Source organism: Diabrotica virgifera, chromosome 6 (assembly GCF_917563875.1).
Source record: "Diabrotica virgifera virgifera chromosome 6, PGI_DIABVI_V3a".
In the NCBI taxonomy this organism is placed as follows: Eukaryota; Metazoa; Arthropoda; class Insecta; order Coleoptera; family Chrysomelidae; genus Diabrotica; species Diabrotica virgifera.
This window is the reverse complement of record NC_065448.1, coordinates 199,879,468-199,903,330: the sequence shown is the minus strand read 5'-3', so window position 1 is coordinate 199,903,330 and position 23,863 is coordinate 199,879,468. Positions and strand designations below refer to the sequence as shown.

The 23,863-nt window shown below is 34.0% G+C and overlaps 1 protein-coding gene across 4 annotated transcripts in view; it reads right to left on the bottom strand.

The window, feature by feature from the left end:
• LOC126887133 (nuclear factor NF-kappa-B p110 subunit) overlaps window positions 1–23,863 on the bottom strand; it is a 147,222-nt gene that overhangs the window by 34,892 nt on the left and 88,467 nt on the right. For all 4 annotated transcript variants that reach the window (XM_050654491.1, XM_050654492.1, XM_050654494.1 and 1 more), the window contains exons 5-8: window positions 22,256–22,394; window positions 7,700–7,804; window positions 4,616–4,727; window positions 1,996–2,400 (exon numbers count right to left, since the gene is read on the bottom strand). In XM_050654491.1, the coding sequence (XP_050510448.1) occupies window positions 1,996–2,400; window positions 4,616–4,727; window positions 7,700–7,804; window positions 22,256–22,394 (761 nt within the window). The remainder of the gene's footprint in view (window positions 1–1,995; window positions 2,401–4,615; window positions 4,728–7,699; window positions 7,805–22,255; window positions 22,395–23,863) is intronic.

The window sequence follows — 23,863 nt, the reverse complement described above, 5'->3', positions numbered from 1 at the left end:
GCGAACACTTCGCACTGTACCCAGGTAATCCTAGAATTACCCATTTACCTAACTTTACCCGTAACACGGTTATCTCGGTATGAGGTCACCCTAAATATTTTTTCTGGTCTGTGCAAAAACATCATACTGAGCGATAACTTCTAAAACTTTTGGCAACAATTATTATATTTTAATAAAGTAACTTGGTGTTTTAGTACGCCGGAAAAATGAAAGAATACCCATGAACGATCACATCAATCACTTATTTTGTATACGCTCTGAGCTTCGCTGGTGTCGCTCCTAACGGATTAGTAATGCAACTTTCACCGGTAATTTTTAAATTTATTATTTAATTGTTATCGCTTAATATTTACAACGCAAAAAAGTAATTAAATTGTAATCGACTTTTTTAAGATTTTGCTAATCATTTTGACGTTCTATTGATGAAATATTAATTTCTTACTTCGGATACTTTCACAATTATCGTGTAGATGGCGCTAAGATTAATAGATTAATTTATAATTACATATTATGGAACATTAAAAAAACTTAAATTCAGTATTTAAGACGTAAGTATATTTAAGGTAAAAATATATACCGCAGCTTTGACCAACTAATATTTTCTATAATTAATGTTTTTATTTTTAATTTTAAATTAATCACTTTGACTTTTATGTCAAATTTCCAGTAAACGTTTACAGACTTGTAACTGCTAGCGGTCGCGAATTTTTAAATATCCCCTCTACGTACGAGCTCACAGCGTATAGGGCTTTTCATCGATTGTCATTTGTTTCGAGCTTCTGTCATGTGTCACATAATATTAATACATCTACGTCATACGTCTTTGGTTTGTATCATTGGTATATAGGTACCGTATATACCAATAACGTATGACGTAGATATATTAATATTACGTGACAGATGACTGAAGCTCGAAACAAATGACTGTGAATGAAAAGCCCTATTTGCTATCTTTTTCTATAACAAACGTTTGTTATTTATAGAAAAAGACAGCAAATACAAAATAAGTGATTGATGTGATCGTTCCTGGATATTCTTTCATTTTTCCGACTGTATATAGAGTTAAACCAAACTCTTCTTTCAGTGAGTCATGAATTGTGACGTCGTATAGGATTTTAAGAATGTTGCGAATCATTGCATGACATTTTAATTAAATCTGACAGTTGCCAGAATATTTATATTTATATAAATATTTGCCAGAATATTAATATTTAAAATATTATAATGAAAAAATAAATAAATATAAAATAAAATTTTCACTATACAATGTCGGAAAATACTAACCTAGAATGACAATTGAAGGGTCAGCGGGAAAAACGATGATTGTAAATTTTTGGACATTTTGTGATTTTTGTGCAATAGGGCATTTCATCGATTATCATTTGTTTCGAGCTCCTGTCATATGTTGTATATTCTGTGTATAATATTAATATACACGGATTATACGACATATGGCAAAAGCTCGAAACAAATGACGGTGAATGAAAAACCCTAGATCTTAGCTTAGAAAGAGTACTGTCAACCAGTGAATGGCCAAGAGGAAATAAAGATGATAATAGTTTTAAAATCACGTCACAAGATTGGACGCAAGGGGAAAAACAATGAATATGTAACTTTCTCATTTTACCGAAAATTCTGGCAGATAGACATCTATCCTTCTTCCCCCTGACCCTTCAATTGTCATTTTGCCGGAAATTGTGAAAGTACTGTCACGATCGAGTACTTTTGCGTCAAATTATCTTTATTCGCATGATTGATTGGCTATGTACTTAGCGTATTCTAAACGTCAACCAATAATTATAGTTGTAGTAGTTATGTAGAAATCGCTTTAATATGCAACTAACCGTCAACGAATACATCATTTTCTAAGTTTTAAGCATAATAATCACGAACGTTATTACCTTTTTTTCTGCCACTTATAATAAAGCACTGGAAGAAGGGTTTGGTTTGAACTTTGCTTACTAAATATAGTTTCATAATTACTCAAAAACATACTTAGCGTTAACTCCATCAGTAGCCAAATTCTCTAGTAGTGTAAGATATTCATCAGCGTGAGCGTCATGTAGTTGTTGGAACTCATCAGAGTTCATATCAGTCAGAGCTCTTTTTATCTCGTCACTTAAACCGCTTGGAATGTTATTAAAGGACATGTGAGAGTCCTGTCCAATTTGAAGTGTATTGATTACAGCTGGTAATTCTTCGCTTCCTACATTGGAACTATCGTAGCTGGAAGACGAGTAATAATCGTATCGGGCACGCTTTTGCCCAGGTTTGGCCATATTTTTATTTGGTACGTATCTAAATTCTCGCGCTTCTGAGCGAGCTTGGTCCGACGGTCGTACCAATTCAACGAAGACATTGACTGGAGAAGTGATGTTTTCATCTCTATATTTGGGTGTCCTGAAAGTAAAACAAATTATAATAGCTCGATTTGAAAATATGCTTCCACGAAATTTGAAAATTCTGAAGTTTGAGTTATTAGCTAAGCGCCCAAGGTATCTGGGTCCAGAGTTTCGCAGGCGATATTGTGACTAGGGGTTAATTTCACAGCATTGTTACGGATCAGGTGCGATATGCCTTTCATTAAAGAAAGAACTGGTGTTTGGAAGAGAACCTCTCCGTGAACCCTTCCAAAATAAATTGGTAGCCTTTACAAATAAGAGGAAGCTTACTGGACTGAGTGAGCTGAAATTATTTAGAGAGTTACTGGTAAGAACCAATGAGGTTAAGTATTTAGGAGTACCTAACCCTGGATTCGAAACTCAATTGGAATACTCATATTAACAATATACAGTGCTAGTCAAAAGTCCGTACCCCCCCTCGTATCTTTTGAACTGTTATACCTATAATAGTGAAATTTGGAGGAAGGAAATAAAAGGACGTAAGCTTCTTAACTAGTTATGACAGGTGACGTAATAGTGACAGATGACGTTACAGAGCCACTGTGACCGATAATTTTAAATAGGACCTTATGGTAAGTGATACCTCGTTTGAAAGGTATTTAGAATACCTATTCAGTCATACTAATTTTTTTGAGTTTAGGTTGATTTTGATTTTGGTGAATAAATTAAATAAATATAATATTGTAGTTTCGAATTTAATTAATAAAAATTCAAATGTCCGCCTATGAATTTTTTGGCAAAAAAGTTGACGTTTTTTAATTCTCTAGTAGTTTTTACGTCAACGTCAACCTGTTTGACAAGTAATCATAGGCGGAATTTTGAATTTTTATTAATTAAATGCGAAACTACAATCTTATATTTATTTCATTTGTTCATCAAAATTAGCTTAAACTCAAACAAAATTAGTATGACTGAATAGGTATTTTCAATACCTTTCAAACGAGGTATCACTTGCCATAAGGTCCCATTTAAAATTATCGGTCACAGTGGCTCTGTAACGTCATCTGTCACTATTACGTCACCTGTCATGACTAGTTAAGAAGCTTACGTCCGTTTATTTTCTTCCTCCAAATTTCACTATTATAGGTATAACCGTTCAAAAGATACGAGGGGGGGTACGGACTTTTGACTAGCACTGTATAACCAATAGAGCTAAGCGACTCTTCTGGAACTGCAGACGAGTTGTAGGTAACACCTGAGGATTAAAACCAAAAGTAATATATTGGTTATACACATCAGTGATACGACCGACAGTCATCATGGTTCAGTATACTTATGGTTTAGTACTGTGGTGGAGAAAGATGGCTTTGCAATCTTGTGTGACTACTCTCACCACCATACAAATACAAGCGCTTCTAAATATAACAGGAGCCTTGGATAGTACAGGAACGACTTCATTAGAGCTGGAAATATATATAATTCCGGAAGCTGGAATTATATATTTTGGCAGTAGCCTATAAAACCATCCTGAGACTCAAAGCAAACTATACTTGAGAGTCCGAATAGTGTATTGAATAGCCACACAAACAATACTTGGACTACACTTGAGAAATTCATCTTTATGATGAACTCAGATATGATGATACCAGAACTAATCTTCACTCAGAAGATTAACACACTTATACCATCTAGAGAACAAAGAGTCTCAAATATTAATGGAGACTTAATATGGTTCACTGTTAGATCTAAAACTGCTCATGCCACTGGATCACGAGTCTTTGGGCAAACATGTAACTATAATAAATCTTACAGCCTAGGTCAACATACAACTGTATTCCAGGCGGGTAGTTTGGTGGCCTGCATTGATGAAATCATTGATGAAGACCCTGAAGCTAAGAGAATCAACATTTACACAGATTGCCAAGCTGCTATTCTCTCAGTAAAGAACCCGCTCACGAAATCAGAACTGGTAACTGCAATGATCTCCTCAAAAGGAATTCACTGGTCAACTGAGGTTTGAACCAGAAGAGATCCTAGAACTACCAATAAGACTGTTGGCATTCGTTGAGGCCACAGAGCTTATTAGAGTTTAAGGAAACAAACAAGATCTGAAGAAGAAGAACAAGAAGAGAAGGGGTAGTCTGATTTCTATGTGACTTAGTATATTTTTACATAACATATTTTCTAAACTAAGTTATATTAGAGATTAATTTTATTTAACTTATTAATTATCTAACGAATTTATTCTGTTTAACGAATTTTGATCTACTTACTTAAATACGATTGCGTATTGGTGATGGACATCCAAATCGTTAAATTGGCCCCAACCTTCCCAAACAACGTTTTCGTCATCGTCAAGTTCATAGAATCGGATTTTAATATTTTCTACAACATAAAGATAATAATGTAAAAGCGTTCATTTAATTATTAGTTTTTATTCTAAATACGCACAGTTTAAACACAATAACCGAAACGCTAGTAGACATACGGGCACATTGAGCTAATACACTCCTGGACCTTTCACTTGATGCACTGTTCACTTTTGTCTATTAGTGACGTCTAAAACGTCAAAAAATGTATGTAAACATAGAGAGTTGACAGTTTATGGAACAGTTGCATTTGAAGTTTATAGTGATCATTTTGTTAAAGTTGTAAATGTTATAAAGTATTTTAATGTCCGACTGGTATATTATTTGACAAATATGACATGATTTCGAAGTCAGTTAAATACTGTTAAGTTGACAAATAAAAACCTAAGTAAAACTATGGTTACCACAATTACGTTACGACTATTGCTGGTAAATGTACTTACATATTTGAAAACTAATTAATTCAAAATTCATTAAATTTTTTTGCATACAAAGAAGAATTTAATCGGGCATTAAACGTTGAAGGCACCATGGGTATTATAGATAAAAACGCTTTCGGTCAAGGTATGTACACCATTGGCGTCAAGCGTTATTATTCTTATAATACCCTTGGTAATACCTTAATAACTATAATATTGTTGATGCCTGAATAAAGTTATTTTATCTACGACTGATACATAATATATGTATTATACTTGTGGTGTTTGCAATATAATGCCATATAATAATCCCTTAGGGATTAATAATGCGGGATTAATAGCTATTAATCCCTCTGGCACAACAATCACAAAATTCACCACGGAAACAAAATAATCAACCTCAAAAAGTGTCACTGTCAAACGAATAGTATATTTGACAGTTTGTGTTGAGATGGACGAAAATGAAGAATCTTTTAATTGTACACCACCAGAAATTGTAGAACTAGCTACAGCAACAGCATCTACCTTAATACCTGAAACATCGAAATCCATTTATAATAAAACGTACGCAACCTTCAACGAATGGCGTGTTCGAAGTCAACACAGGTAGCTGAAGGATACATTGATCAGTCTATGAGAAACAAGGCAACTACAGCAGATACTATCGCTAAAGAGATAAACAGTAATGTACCATCTTCTTGTTCTACAGCAATCGAGATCCCAAATATTTGTATTAAAAACTCTACTAAAGTTAATGCTGATTCTCAACCAATTCAGTTTATTAATTGTACTATTACTAATTTTAATGTTTTTAACAAATAAAGTTGTTCATTAAAAATCTTAAATTAATTAATTTGTCGTAGATAAAGTAGAGTATACTACTCGCAATAATGGCTCTCATTCCCTCGGAATGTTACTCCCTCGCCGCTAACGCGGCTCGGTTCGTAAATATTCCTCGGGAATAATAGCCATCATTATTGACTCGTGGTATAATCTACTATTAAAGCAGAGTAACAATACGATTGTATCTTAACAAAAGGCGTCAATTATTAATAATACTTCAAAAGTTTGTATTGTAAAATATGTCTACTTTATATTATTTTAATAAACAAAATCTATTTTCGAGTTGATAGATTATTTTATAGTACATTACAATAAGTAGTGAATCAAAAGCATATGAAAATAAGCTTTCTGATGTGGTTTTGGAAACAAAAACACCGAAATTCTTTCAAACTAAAAATAACATGACAGTGACGTGAAAGTCACATGAGAAAATGGGCCGGATTAGCCGATGAGCCTAGCAATTAGGTGTTCGAGTGTCTACTAGCGTCGCACTTACTGTATACGCTGTGAGCTCGTACGTAGAGGGGATATTTACAAATTCGCGAGGACCAGTAGTGACAAGTCTGTAAACGTTTACCGGAAATTTGACATAAATGTCAAAGTGACTAATTTAAAATTAAAATCAAAAACATTAATTATAAAAAATATTAGTTGGTCAAAGCTGATATATTTTTACCTTAAATATACTTACGTTTTAAATACTGAATTTAAGTTTTTTTAATGTTCTGTAATATGTAATTATAAATCTTAATCTTAGCGCCATCTACACGATAATTGTGAAAGTATCCGAAGTAAGAAATTCATATTTTATCAATAGAACGTCAAAATGATTAGCAAAATCTTAAAAAAATCGATTAAAATTTAATTACTTTTTTGCGTTGTAAATATTAAGCGATAACAATTAAATAATACCTAAATTTAAAAATTACCGGTGAAAGTTGAATAAGTAATCCGCTAGGAGCGACACCAGCGAAGCTCAGAGCGTATAGGTACTGCCGAGCATAAAATTAGGGCCACCCTGTAATTTAAATTTATAATGTTCTTGCTGTTTCAATAGGCGTTTGAGATAAACAGGACCCCTTACACTAATTCCTAAAAACCATAATCGGTATAGTTTTTGTTTCTGTGATTTTAACGTCAATTTTAACATCACTTCTGTTGTGGCGGTGTTAGAAGATGGCCACGGTCAGGGCGAAACGGTGCAAGTCTCTCGAGTGTTAAATGAGTATGGCAAAGGTACGAAGAGACTAGTCTGCTTACTCGAAGACCTAGTTCAGGTCGAGGCAGAATTACAACAGTTAGAGATTACCGCTTTGTACATAGTTTCGAGTGCTTTGAGATCACGGTAGTTCCGGGTAGTTTCCTTTCAAAATCAGCTACACGGAGTGAGCAATGTAAACGTAAATGAATTTACAGTTAGGAGGCGACTTCATGCTGTTGGTTTATCTTCTCGAATTAGAGTAACTGGACCGCCACTTTTCCGTGAATACCTAGTTGCCAGATTGAATTTTGCACGAATTTATTGAGAATACTTGGCTTGGACAATATAATATTGGAGTCATGTATTGCTTTCAGATGACTTGAGATTCTGCCTTATGAGCTCAGACAAACGTGTACCAGTGTGGCGACTTCCAGGAGGGAGATGTTCATATACGTTTAATTCCTTATAAAGTAATGTTTAATACATACTACATTTAAATATTAAATTCGAGTAGGACATACTTACTTTTCGTGACTCTTTCAACCAATATGAAGACTTCTTTATTTCCTTTCGCTGGGCTAACGACATGATCTAGCCTAACAATTTTAAGATCACCCGTTAAGGCGCTCTCTAGTAAAAACAGATAAAAATAAAGATTAGGTTATGAATAGAACATTATGATTTAATATACTGAGCATCTGTAATACACACTCACCATAATTAGTAAATCATATTCGGTAATAGTCAATATCTTGTGTTATTGGATATCAGTTCTTTCTTTGTGTATATCTGCATAATTATTATTTTGGCAATATATCGTTGGTTTGGAAGAAGAATGTCACAACTCAAAAATTGCCATTTTTGAGGTTTACCCTCTAATCAACTCTAAATGTTAAACTTTATTTTGGAAAAAATTGTCAGAAGTTGCACTCATATAATTTCTGCTAGGTGGCGACTTATGACAGTTTTACTTTGTCAAACCCATGCACTACATTTTATGGAAGAGCTGAGCAATATAGTTGTGTTTCAGTTGTTGTGGAAGTGCTTTTTGGAGAACAGTGTTACAAGTTAAAAAAGGAACGTATTTTTTGGGATTTTGTGTTTAATATTTAATGCAAGACAGTTACATTTCGTCTTAGGTAAGTATTCCTTATATAGGATATGTACGTTTATATAGAATTATTATGAGCAATACAGTAACATTTCGAACACATTTTGGGAAAAACTGTTCCAAATGCTAATTACAGGTAGAAAGGTGAGAACAAGAAAGTTGTTTCTATTTGTATTTAAATGATAATAATGGGATCTTTAATATTGTAAAAGATTTTACCTCTTATTTTTTTACCTTACCAAAATTATATTGAAAACTAGCACATTAAAATTTTAAAACGTCGCTCCTGAAAATTAGAATTTGTTGACTTGTAACAGTGTTCTTTCAAACCAACGATATATCCTTTGTAAATACAAACAAGCGATATATTGTAAAAGTAAACGATAGGCGATACAAAAAAATACTTAAAAGTAGAGACAATAAAAAAGGTTCACTTCCGCGCGATTGCACAACATATCGCAAGTGATATTATATCTATATCGTTCGAAGTGCTGCGTGTCGGTCGCCCTCGCGATTTTTTCCAGTGATATTTCAAATTTTCAAGCTGTATTTCTTTATTTATTTATTGACTAGGTTAAACAAGCCAGTAATCAAATTGTTAAATCCTAGTGTAAATATTTATACAGTATGGTGCAAATGTTTGGAATAAATTAGTTATTTTGTAAACCGGCGCCAAGGAAAAATCCCGAATCCCGAAGTCAATTTTTATTTTTAAATTATGATATTTTGGCATATTATCATACGAGTGACGTCATCCATATGGGCGTGATGACGTAATAGACGTTTTTTAAATGAGACTAGGGGTCGAGTGATGTCTCATTTGAAAGGGAATTCAATTCTGTATTCAGTAATATAAATATTAACATAATTATTTGTACAGAGTATCCAAAAAAATTTGTTAAAATAAATTAATTAAGAAAAAAACAGAATGTAGGTAATTTATTTAATTCAAAATACATTTTACTGCTGCCAGAAAACCGAAAAACATGTTTATTTGACAACCCAGTATTGTGTATGGTATGTTTAACAGTAAATGGTTGAGTTCAATTAGTTACCACTGTAAACATCCTGGATTAACCGATAATAGTATAAAAGGCCCGGTTTCAGGTAAAATTTATTTCAGACTTTATTATGGGAGTACCGTCTAGTCAGTGTTAATTGCAAAAGACCAACTCTGTCTACCTCGGTGACTTATCGCTCCGGGTGGGTCTTAAAAATGGGCCAGGTCAGATAAATGTAATATTTACGACCGCACTAATTGAACTCAACCATTTACTGTTGAACAAACCATACCCAGTATTTTCTTTTTCCTTTAAGTCTGTGCCTAAACCAATAAGCCACTGCAACGTCTTCCTCACTTGAGCTCATAATTTTAACTGAAATGAATTGTCGACTCTCGTTTAGACGTACGGATTCGAACTTTTTTTTGAATCGATAAAAATGTCGAAATGCTCAGTCGCACATATTTTTAAAAGTGCTTGTTCAGACGAGTGAGTCGTACATCGTGCTCGGAAATTTTACAGGATACTTCCTACATTCGATTTTGTCGATGCAACTCATATATGCTGTGACTCGATGTAAAAATCGACTCAAACGTCGGTGACACTGGTATTTAGGTACACTTTTTCATAGGATTTGAATTTTGTACTAGTGGAATATTAAAAACGCGTAGGTTCATAAATTTTTATTTGTTAACTGTTACTTTATTTATTTTATTTGCTTACGGGAATTAATTGTTTACTGTTACTGGGAGGAGGAGGTAAAGGAAGCATTAAGGAAATTGAAAAAATAGAAAATCACCAGGAGATGACAGAATATCAGACGAACTCCAAAAGTACGGAGGTCAAGATCTGACTAAACATCATCATCATTCTCTTTGCCTTATCCCTTTGCGGGGTCGGCTTCCCTAATTGCATTTCTCCACACAATTCTATCTTGGGTCATATGGCTATATTATATACTAATCTCTCAAAGTGAAGATGATTAACAACGTGTGCTGTACCAATTTAATATAACCGCCAGAAAATTTAAAATGTTAATTTCCCCAAAAAAGACAAAATGTTAAACAGCAAATGCAGTAAGATGTAAATAAGAGCTGGAGGGTTAGATACTAGAACAACTGATGGAGTTTAAATATTGTAGGCATCACACTCTTAGTTAAGGGAAGCTCGAAACAGGAGTTGAAGATCAAGTGAATAGAGCAATCAAAACCGTAAGTTGCCTGAATCCTGAATGACACAATATAGAGAAATAAAAATAAGAAGACTGTTTCTGACGTAGTGTAGTAATACAAGAGGGTTAAAGTGAACATGTAAATTTTGTTAATTTTATAAATATCAGTAATTTTCCCAAATGATCCCAATACCGTTTTTCGTCGTTTTACTAAGTTAAATTATTGTAACAGTGTGTTGAAGAAGTAATCAAAAAAAATATTTATATCCAGAAAATGAATGGGTACCCGGGTACCTTCTTGGCCAAACTTCGTCAAAAAAAAAGAGTCTTCTTCACAGAAGAGTTCTAAGATATTTGTAAACGAATTATTTTGTTTACATCTTAAAAATGGGTCATTATTATTAAGACGTGTGTGTGAATTGTGAATGATTTATCTTTAGTGTTAGGCGTTTTCTTATTTTTAACTTACTCTGCATATGCGATTTTGTTATAATATTATTGTAGACGTGCTGAGCTGAGTAAAATATATTAAATACGCTGTTAGAAGTGGTATTATTGGATGGTGTAGTATAACAGACGCAAGTATATTAAGTTTCACATACATGCAAATTATTTAAGTTATTTATTAATAATTTTTATAGGATCTGCAATTTTTCGTTTCCATATATTTTGCTGCTTCTAGTAAATTTGCTAATTTTGTAATAAATATATTCAATATTCAAGTCAAATTTAATATTTTTTTAGCAAGTTTAGTCCAAAAATACGAGTGCGATGAGCAATATCTGAGATTATGTTTACCACATGCCTATACTAAAATCACAATAAATAGGCTATTGATTATGTACTATAGCAGTGGTTCCCAACCTTTTATGTCTGGCGACCCACCTTCTGATGTTTTTTCATATTCGCGACCCATCCCTCATCCATGATTATATATATGTACGTTATTCAGCTACTGTAAGATCTACGCCACGACCCACCTGAAATCCGCCCGCGACCCACTGGTGGGTCGCGACCCACCGGTTGGGAAACGTTGTACTATAGAAAGGAACTACAACGTTAACGGGGTTTTATTATTTCATATGGTCAATGAATCTCTATATACCTATTATGAAAAAACCGCGGAGTGCTACTATTTAAAGGGGTGCGTTTTTGAGAAATGGGTGAATTAGTCCCTGGGCACAGGTTATAATAATATTAGGGTGAGTTCTATGCACTTTTGGTACAAACACGTCTACATAAAAATTGTTCCTGGTTAAATTTCCTATCTAAATATAACTTTTTAAAGTCAAAGATAGTTTTTTTTACAAAAATATTTTCAAAAGAAAAAGCACAAAGAAACCCAAAAGAAAGAAATTTTGTTTTTGTCCCATAACTTTTGCCCACGGGGATATAGGTATAGATATTGCTTCACAGAAAAAAACTTACATATTTTGTCTTTAAAATGATGTTTGGGAGAGGTCATTAGGATTTATAGTTTTCGAAATATGATTTTTCAAAATTCGCCACTCACAGCAATTTTGGGCAATTTTCCTTGTTATTTCGCAAATATTGTTTTGTAACTTTTTTCTACGTAACCTTAGGCTTATGCAATGGTACATGTAAGAGGAATAGAAATCAATTACCTTTAAAATGTTCTACTGTATAATGTTGTACGACTTCTTTTAAAGAGGTTATCTTTTTCAAGACTTTATAATTTTAACGAGTTTTTATATTTTTTACGATTATTTTTTAAATTTCCCATTATAACTTTGTTTTCTACATTTAGGTATATATTATATCATAAAAAAGAAAGCTTATTCTGTTTACTTTAAAATGGTGTATAATAAAAAATTCTAGGATTATTTTTTAATAAGATATGCTTTTTCAAAATGTAATAAGTACTTGCAACGATTTTTGATTTTAGGATTATTTTTTAAATTCCTCATTATAACTTTTTATGTGATTGTGTGTTATCGATTGAATCTTATTTTTTATAGGTAAATACTTTGGATCCACTTGACTCGGCCGGGCAAACTTCAAAATATGGATTTATTCTAATAATTACTGTCAAAGCTCCCGCACCACAAGCTTTGCTTGAAAAAATAGCATGTAAATAGACCAAAGGATGTACAAAAAACTGCGGTTGTAGGAAGATAGGAATTAGTTGTTCAATATTCTGCAAAGGGTGCATGGGTACTAATTGTGGGAACTCTAAGATAACTGAAGTGTCAGAGGAAGATATTGAAGTTAATGCTAACGAAGAGATGTACATACTTTGATTTTGAAATTTTTTTAAATGTGAACGTTTAAATAATTTTAACTAAAGTGATGTCTTCTAAGACTAATGGTAGGGGAGCAAAGTATGCTAAATGTGCAGTCACTCGAGCGCTTTGGGGACCTATTGGGTTGTGATTATTAGGTCCTAAGACCAAAAAAAGTTAAGTAAAATTTTCCATTTTAGCGGGCGCTTGCCATTTTTTAATTTAATTTTCCATTTCCATTAATCGTTTTTTCCGAATATAGCGCCATCTATCCATAATTCGAAAAAATGTTTCGAATAAAAGTTGCTTATTTTTATGCAGAGAATTTAAATTTGCAATAAAAAATGGGGGCTCCCATTTAAGATTTTAAAGTAACCCCCCACCCCACCTCCGTGGGGGGTCGCGTTTGGTACCATTCTATATATTTTTCAAAAATATTAAATAAGTGTATTTTGCAGTTTTTCGATCTGATGTTTATTTTACTAAATATCGCGGGATTTGTATTTAAAATTTAAAATTTACCCCCCACCCCTCTCTGCGAGGGGTCGTGTTTGATATCTATCGATAGATTTTTCAAAAATATTGAACGTGTAGTTTTTAGTTTTTCGATCTGACTTTCGTTTCGCGAAATATTCGCCTTTTTCTTGTGAAAATTTGTGACTCACCAATTCCCTTACGCCCCGCTCAAATCGTCAGATTTTTTAAATATACACTGTTTTGCATGAACTTAACTTACCTTATCTTAATCTGACAATTTCGAGTATTTTTAAGGATAGATTTTTTTTTTCGGGCCCCCCTAAACGAACTCCCCTGTGTTAAGAGCCAATATATGGCAGAGGTACATCTGCAGGGTACCACGTTTCTCCCCATATGATAATCTGACGCGCTCGAGTAACTGCAAAAATCCCCGCTTGGGCTCCCCTACCATAATGTTTATGTAATTTTTGTAAAAGAAATAATTTTTTCTACAACCACTATTCAAAGTGCACTTTTCTGCACGGTTTTATGTTAGCAAACTTGATATTTTCTCACAGTATAAGATATTTGACATTAGTGTGCAGAAAAGTGACGTTTCTGTGCCGCAAAGTGACGTTTCTGTGCCGCAAAGTTCTTTTCTGCACAGTTGACTACCTCATTCTGAGTAACGTTATATTCTGTTTACATCCGTGGACTACCGCATTCTGAGTAACGTTATATTCTGTTTACATCCGTGGTTAAACTTTAGACAAATATATAACCTATAAGACAATTATTATATTTAACTATAGCATAGAAACTAAATTATGGATGTTACAACCGTTTTATTTTACAATTTTATTCTTATTAAACATTTTATAATTATCAAATAACCAATAAGGATTTAGCAACCTGTGCAAGAGACGTCGAATGAAGTAGGTTTTGTGTAAATCCGTGACTGCATAAATATAATGTCAATAATTTGTAATAATTGTTTAAATTTAAACAAATAAAGGCAGTGCATTAATTTTTTAACTGATTTCTGTGCAATTTATTTAGGTATAAGGAATTTAAATTGATTAGTAGGTATTAATTAAATACAGTTTAAAATTTATCACATAGGTACCTATTATAATTAATCGTCGTTTGGAAATTGTGATTTTTATTTTTAGGAAAAATTGTGCTTGTAGAAAAAGTATAGTGTGAAACACGTGCAGAAAGGTAATTTCTCACTCGTTTGAATTGCGGCACTCGCTTGCGCTCGTACCGCAACTTTTCAAACTCGTGAGAAATTAGTACCTTTCTGCACTTGTTACACAATATACTATTAAATAATACAGGTAAAAAAATATCAAAGAATCATTCTCTTACCATTACATATTTAAATATAGACGATACACCATTTTAAAGAACAGAAAGTAAGCCCTTTTTATTGAATATATAGTATATTCATATAAGAAAAAAAAAGTTATAATGAGAAATTTCAAAAATGATCGTAAAAAATGTAAAAAAATAATATTTTTTTATATTAGGTATTTTTTATATAATATATAATATAATATTACATTATATACTGTATATAATATTATATAAATATTATTTTATTTTTATATTATATTTAGGGGTACGGAATTTTCGTTTTTACGAAATAGATGCGAATTTCGGCGAAATTTTGAACATAAATGCGATAAATGCGAAATTTGGAATTTTTGTTTATTTCCGCGAAATATCTGCAGGTGCTCAACTCACACCTAAATAAATAGGTATAGCAAGCGCCAGTTAACTTGGCGAGAGAACACAGAAGCGACAGTGGTCGCAGTGTCGTTGTGCGTATTCGCTGTCGCCAAGTTAACTGGCGCTTGCTGTAGTTACGAAGGTATGGAAAGATTTTACGGAAAGTTTTCTATTGTAAAGGATTGTTTATTGTTCTAACACGTGTTGAAACAGAAGGATCTTTCATTGTCCATCATTAAATAGATAAAGATAAGATAAGGAATTGATATTTTTCAATGTTGATTCTTTGAGAAATATAAATAATCCGACTGTTGTATTGGTAAAAATCTAAGTAGGAATAAAAGTCGGCTAATTCTTATTTTTTAAACATATAAATTAGTCAACCAGGACAAACAGTGCTCATTCTGTCAATTTTTACTGAGTGAGAACACAGTCTATCAAAAAAGTTTTCATAGTAAAATAAAGTTACTTAGAGTATCCCCTAAACTGGGACGCCCTAATAAAACAATTTTCAGTGATCGAGTCAAAGAATTTGCAACAGACGGCCTATGTCTGTGTGACACAATTGCTACACAACAGTGCAGTTTTCCGTCATTTGCTAAAGCAGCATTACAGAGCATCTGGAGTCCAACGAACAGCGTAGACGCAGAACGAGTCTTCAGCAAGTATAATATTGTAGCGACAGATCGAAGAACAGCTCTAAAGAGTCGAATGTCGAAATTACAACGATGTTAGCTTTTAATTAATGTTTTTTGTTATTTTACTCGTAGTTAAAAATAAATGCGAAATTTTGTAATTATAAAAAAAGTAAATGCGAAATTCATGTTTTTTATTTGCGAAAATTCCGTACCCCTAATTATATTATAAAAAATCGTTAAAAGTATAAAACCTTGAAAAACCATAATCTCTTTAAAAAAAGTCGTACAACGTTATACAATAGACCATTTTAAAGGTAATTGATTTCTATTCCTATTACGTGTACCATTGCATATACCTAACGTTACGTAAAAAAAAGTTACAGAGCAATATTTGCGAAATAACAAGGAAAATTGCCCAAAATTGCTGTGAGTGGCGAACTTTGAAAAATCATATTTCAAAAACTATAAATCCTAATTACCTCTACTAAACAACACTTTAAAGAAGAAATATGTAGGTTTTTTTTCTGTAAAGCAATGTCTATACTTATATCATCGTGGACAAAAGTTATGGGACAAAAAACAAAATTTCTTTCTTTTGGGTTTCTTTGTGCTTTTTCTTTTGAATATATTTTTGTAAAAAAAAGTATCATTGACTTTAAAAAGTGATATTTAGATAGGAAATTTAACCAGGAACAATTTTTATGTAGATATGTTTGTACCAAAAGTGCATATAACTCACCCTAATGTAACCTGTGCCCAGGGACTAATTCACCCATTTCTCAAAAACGCAACCCTTTAAATGGTAGCACTCCGCGGTTTTTTCATATATAGATGTACGTTGACCCTATGAAATAATAAAACCCCGTTAACGTTGTAGTTCCTTTTAGCTATCTTATTTTGAATATAATCAATAGCCTAAAATCTAAAAGATGCACTAGAAATAAAGAAACTAAGACACATTAAATGTTACGAAGAGCACTCTCAAATCATAATTTACAATTCATATATACAATGTATATTGCTAGGGTAAGGACAAGGACAGTAGTTGTGGGAGAGACTGATAAGTTTCATTTGAAAGTAGGATTTAACCAAGGCTCATAGTCCATGTTGATAACCTCGTTTAGGCTTTTGCAGCCTCTTCAAGGGGCAGATTCCCCCCTTTTTTTGCGGGGGGAGTTTTAGAAGTATTAAGCGTCTTGGGTGCAAATTTTATGGTTGACAGGTTGGTTTGTTGTCCAGACGAGTGGACTGGGGGTTTTATCTAGATAACCAAGGCTCGGTGCTTAGTCCTTATTTATACTCATGAGTTTTGGATCAGACAACAGAAAAACTACAGCGTAACATTATCTCATGCTTAATGTATGCTGATGCATAGGCGTAACCAGGGGGTGGTTTTGGGAGTTATAACCCCACCCTTTTGGATATACTTTGAGCTCTATACGCTTAACACCATTATTATTCCATGCCCCCCAGAGACCTTCAAGTAGATGTAACCCCTCCCCTTAGGATCATCCTGGTTACACCTCTGTGCTGATGTGGTGTTGATGGGAAATAGTGAAGGCGAAGAACAAAAACTGGAACAGTGGAGACAACCTCTTGAGTAAAAATATTTAAAACTTAGTAAGACAAACAATGAGACAAGGAGTTGAAATTGAAAATGGTTATTCATTTTTAATTTACATGTTTACTCCGATTGGAGTACGAAGGGAACCATTCTCGTTGGAACTTTACCGTGCTGAGCAGATGGGACGTGAATTATAAATTGTTAAATTCCCTCATCTTCTTTAGTCTCAGAATCCGTTATGGCTTGCAAATTTTAGAAGCCTCGGAGGTGTAACCAGAGGAGGTTCCCATTGTTTTCAATCTGGTGGGATTAGAGCTCCATTCCCGGGAAGCTCCCGGGACAAATTTCCCGGGAAATCAGTAAAAAATAGAAATCCCGGTTCCCGGGAATTCTTACAGATTTCCCGAGATTTTTTTTCATATTATATTTTAAATTATCAGCAGAGATATTTATTACTAACTCACAAGGAATAAATGAATATGATGCAATTATTATCGCTGTCTGCTTAACCCTGGAAGATCACACCTATTTTTTTTTACATAAACCTCACACATGGGTGTCAGATACCCAATGATTTTTTGTGAAGAAATAAAAAAAAAGTAAATATTTTTTGATTTTCAGAGACTCTCTAATCACTATTGAATACATACGAATAATTAAATCAATAATTTTATTTTCTTTCTCTTAATTGTAGTAACACAAAAGAACAAAATATTAAAAATACCTAAAAATAATTAAAAAACATTTTCTAAAAAACCGGAAACATAATTCAAAATATTTTAATTTAATTTAACAACAAAATGGTCTTTCTAACTAAAATATAACACCTTTTGATTATAGAACTCATATTCATTCTTAGCCAGGTATTTCAGTTTCACTCATTTTAGTAACTACACTCATAAGACAGTGTGGCTCTATGCTCCATGCATTATGCTTTATAGCAAGCCGAGCATGCACGCTTAGCTTTTCCATCTTTGCCTTTGCAGAAATAACACCTAGTTTTCTTTACTAAATTTGTGGGATGTTGTGTTGTTAGGTCATTAACTTGAACGCACACTTGATCGCAAACCTCACACATGGGTGCTACATACCCTAGCCTGTATTCCAGCGTTTCCCAACCGGTGGGTCGCGACCCACTAGTGGGTCGCGGGCGGATTTCAGGTGGGTCGCAGCGTAGCTCTTACAGTAGATGAATATGAATATCGTACATATATTAAAAAAAAGACTGGAGGCTAAGTTAGACTTCTACCAGCCTAGAGAACAAGCTGGATTTAGATCCGGATATAGCACTAACGACGACTTACTGGTAATAAAAAAACTTGATAGAAAAGTCGGCGGAATAGAACAAACCATTGGCACTGATATTTCTGGGCTACGAGAAAGCGTTAGATATCATAAACACAAGAGAAAATGCTAAAAGCATTGACAGAATGCCGAATAGACCATCGCTAGACTAACATGATAAAATATATCTACCACAATGCAACGGCTAGCGTAAGACTCTCTGATCAACAAACTAATAAATTCTGTATACAGCGAGGAGTACGGCAAGGAGACACCATCTCACCAAAGCTGTTCACAACCCTTTTAGAACACACTTTTAAGAAGGCAGATCTGAACGAATATGGTATCAATATAAATGGAGAGAAGCTCAGTCATTTGAGATTCGCAGATGACCTCGTCCTTATAGCCGATCGTATGGATGATGATGCAATAATAATGTTGAACAAGTTATATCACGCTTCCTTAGAGGTCGGACTAAAGATTAACATCAACAAGACGCAAATAATGACTAATCTGGTGCTAAATCGTAATATTGTTGTTGATGGAATGGATATTGAGCAGACTGCATCTTCTAAGTACTTGGGACATGAAATTCGGTTGGGAAGAGATAACCAGACGTGCGAGCTCCCACGTCGCATAGGATTAGCCTGGGTAGCGTTTGGTAAACTGAGCTATGTATTTAAATCGGACTTACCCGTTTGCCTGAAAAGGAAAATCTTTGACCAGTGTGTATAGCCTGTACTCACTTATGGAGCGGAAACATTAACACTCACAAAAAAGGTAGTGAACAAGATTCGCATAACTCAGAGAGCTATGGAACGCCAGACGTTGGGTGTCTCCCTGAGGCACCGAATCCCAAACGAAGAAATACGTCGTAGAACAAAATCAACGAACGCCGTCGAAAGAATCGCGTCGCTCAAGTGGAATTGGGCAGGACACGTCGCCAGATTGTCAGACAACCGATGGACAAAACGTATTGTCGAGTGGAGGCCACGAGAAGAAGCACTACGGAGCAGAGGACGGCCACCAACCAGATGGGCTGACGATCTGAAGCGTATTGTCAGCAACTATATGCAAGCCGCACAAAACAGAGAAAGATGGAAAGAGCTGAGGAAGACCTATGTCTAGCAGTGGACGAGTACGGGTTGATGATGATAACATATATATCATCATGGGTTAGGGATGGGTCGCGAATATGAAAAAACATCAGAAGGTGGGTCGCCAGATATAAAAGGTTGGGAACCACTGCTGTATTCAATAAATTCTCGTGATTGGAAATATTGCTCAAATGAGACCGCAACTACATACCCGTCCTTGGCAGACTAGAGACTGAATTTACATAAAGCAGCATTACCATTGAAATGCAGCTGCGCAAGCTACATGCAGTTAAGTGTCGCGATGGGTATCTCACACCCAAGTGTGAGCTTCCAGGGTTAATAATCATTTTAAATTATTCCACTTAAAATATTTCTTTTTCGATTACCCATAGTATTTTAAACCTTCCAATTCTGGCGTTAAATCAGAATGTATCATATATCCTAATGGTCAGCATAAAAATGATCTTGTTTATGGGACGCAAGGATTTGATTCAATTTGAATCATCCAGATAAACATAAATATTTACTTTGAGTTAAAATTATGATTATGAAGAATTTAGTCTATTAAGCATAGGAACTACCAAGGAAATACATTAAATATATTATTGATGTAACTGGTGAGGACTAATCACTACTAATCAGTCAGTAATATTAATAAATAAATAATTAATCGTCGACTAGGAGAGAATTTGCCATGTCAAATTCAACGCAATCTGTTTGGAAATATTTTAAAAAACAAGGTGAAAGGGCAGTTTGTTTATTGTGCATGGAAAAAACAAGTCAATTAGTATGAAAGGTTCATCAACTTCGGGTTTAATCAAACATCTCCGAGGAGTTCATAAGAAAAGGGAAGAGTTTCCGTTAGTGAGTACATCATCCTCTTTACAAGATGATGAACCTCCAACAAAAATAAAAGTGCAGCCGTCCATGCTAAGTTTTTTGAAAAGATCTTCAAAGGAGGAAATTGTGGCAGAATTATTGGCGGTGGATGGATTTTTAGCACATGCAGTATCCAAAAGTAAATTTATCCGACAAGCAATAAGTGATCGCGGCCACAGTTTGCCAAAAGATGCCACCAATATTATGAACCTAATGCACGCATATTTTGATGGGGCAAAAGAAAAAACAGTTATTGAAATCAACAAGATTAAAGAAAGTAAATTCAGTATTACCCTCGATGAATGGAGCAGCCTCGAAAACCGACGATTTATGAATGTAAACATACACACATCTGATAGCACTTTTTACAATTTGGGTTTAAAAAGAATAATTGGCAGTTGTCCTTCAGAAAAAATGGAGGAGCTTCTAATCTCAAAATTAAATTTTTAAAATTTTCTTTAAAACTTTAAAATTGTTTTAATACTTAATCAAATTTATACGTTTTTATACTGATTGCTGATACTATTACTGATTTAAATATTATTATCTGGGATATACAGTAAATGAGAAGTGGGACCCAGACGTAGAGATTAGGATCCGAATTGAAATAGCAAGATCCAAATTCATAAAAATGAGAAAGCTCTTAAGCAACCGCAACCTAAGCGTTAACCTCCGATGGCGCGCCACAAAATGCTATGTACTCTCTACGCTACTTTACGGAGTAGAAGGGTGGACGTTAACAGCAGCAACTATAAAGAAGTTAGCGGCTCTAGAAATGTGGCTGTATCGACGCATACTGAGAATTCCTTGGACAGACAGAGTGACCAACACAGAGGTATTGAGACGAATGGGTAAAGAGTTGGAATTGTTAACAACTGTTAAAAGGAGGAAAGCGTCATACCTGGGCCATGTGTTCCGTAATGATAAGTACAGTCTGCTACAGCTTATCGTCGAAGGCAAGATTGAAGGTAGAAGAGGTTTGGACAGGAAGAAGAAATCCTGGCTGAGAAACTTGAGAGAATGGTTTCAAATACCAGAAGCTGCGAACATAATACATGCGGCACAAAACAGAGAAACCTATCGTTTGATGGTCGCCAACCTTCGGTAGAAGACGGCACATAAAGAAGAAGATACTGATTGCATTGAAAAAATAATAAAGAATTAAAAAAACAGTTTTTTTTTAAATTTCCCGATTCCCGGGAATCCCCGGGAAATCCAAATTACCGACTCCCGATTCCCGGGAAATCAAAAGGGGCCGGGAAAATTAAGCTCTAGGTGGGATGTAGAGTAATATTTTTAATGTTATTTTTTAGATTGAAAGCTTTGTCTTCCGAAGGGAAAACTTTAAAACAGCTATAAGACCGGCTATGATGTACAGAACTCAATGTTGGGCAGTTAAAATGAAAGAGGAACAACGAATGAATGTGGCAGAAATGAGAATGTTTAGATGGATGAGTGGAGTAACAAAAAAGGAAAAAAATTAGGAATAAGTATATTAGGGGAAGTGTAGGTGACACCAATTGATGCCAAAATGAGGGACCGTAGGTTAAGATGGTTTGGTATGTTCAATGTCGAGATGTTAATATCCCAACACAATGAATTGCTGAACTGCAGGTTCCTGGAAGAAGTAAGAGAGGAAGACGGTCTTCCGAAGACCAAAGAAGACTAAGTAACTTGTCAATTAGTACTTTTATAAAATAATTGCAAATTTGTAGAAACATGTATTTTCAAGCTAGTATGAATCAGAAAGAAATACGACAATTTAAAATTAGGTCTTTAGGTACATTTGAAAAATTTGAAATAAAAAATCTCTAGCTTACTTGTTTTCAAATGACCTTACTACTACATACACATTGCAGATCCTATTATTAAAAATAATGTAAATATAGTAAAAAATACTTACTCAAATTGTTGATACTATGTGAAAAAATAGGCTCACAAAGAGGAAATAATATACCATTCTTTTTAATATAAGCGTCAAACCTTAGACAAACTATGTTCAGATTAATTGATTTACTTTCGCTCTCAGCCAACCCCTTAATCTGAAATGGTGGAATAAGAAAAGAAAATAAAACACATTTAGATATCACCCGGTATAGACCAGTGTGCCATGCGTCGAAATGATATCCACATGTATTTAACGATTACTTTTAATTTCTGTCTGAAGAGAAAAATGCATACCTTCGTCCCCACAGTTGGGACACCACAGGCCCATGGTCATTTTTAAACTGTAAAATGATTTATATTTATATTATTAATCAAATAAGTGCTAAATATTATTAAGAGGCAACATCAGCGAGCGAAAAACGCGTTCCAAGATTGCAGCTTTAATTTTGAATATTTTTTCGAGATATTTGGCACACATATCCGTAATATAGTAAAGAATGGAGGCACAAAGCCCAATTAGAGAAATATGTTAGCATGTGAAAATTACTCTATACCTAATTAAATAAAATATTTTAAAAAATGAGTCTGAACCGCCATTAAGAACAAAAAATTATACTTTCTTCAAATAAACTTTTTTATCCCATGCCTAGATTTTGAGTCACATTGGAATTACTAAAAATCGATTATCTATAACAAGAAGTCGAACTTGACCAATTTGGCAACATTTAGAGCACCTATGATATAATAATAATTATTGTTATCACAATATGTCTCTTCGTTTTTGATATTATAGTGCAGGGGTGGCCAAACTGTGGCTCGCTAGCTCTTTGAAAGATTATTTTGTGTTGTGGCTCTCAACAAATGTAACTGATTTACTTTTAATTTTTGTGTTTCAAAATGTCTTAAATTACTGACAACAAATATAAAAGATTAAGTATGTAACATCAGGACTTAGACACGGACACCCCATATCACCGTTGCTATTCAATTTGGCCTTGGAAAATACAATAAGTAATATATCATCTGAGTTGACAGGGGGATTTGCGAATCGAGGATCAAAACTATTGTTGACCTTTGCTAATGATCTATGTGCAGTCGTTCATTCTGCAAGAGACGTGAGAGAGATGTTTTCACAACTCGAGGAAGAAACAGGTAGTCCGGGCCTTCGAATAAATGAAGAGAGACGAAATACATTCTAGTAACCAAAAATCAAAGAATAAGAGTTAGGCATAGAACATAAATATTAATGACCACAACTTCGAAGTAGTAAAAGAGTTTAAATATCTAGAGACGGTAATCACAGATGACAACCACATATAAAAAGAGGTCCGTGCATGGATAGCTGCGTGGAATGGAGCATTATACTTCGTATCAAATCTAAATCAAGACTGTACATGTAGTCCTGTCGCCGGGGGGTACAACGGCCTCCTTAATTCAGATGGACTTACCCAAGTTTTTTTATTTATCTTGACCCGTAGAACACGAATTTTTTGGGTAACAGTTGATCCGGATGTCGATAAGATTGTTATAAACAAAGAACTTGAGGAATTTTATAACAGCAATTTTTCGCAAAACAATACATTTTTTTGTATTTTTTGGGTGATTCTCAGCAAAAAATGGTCTT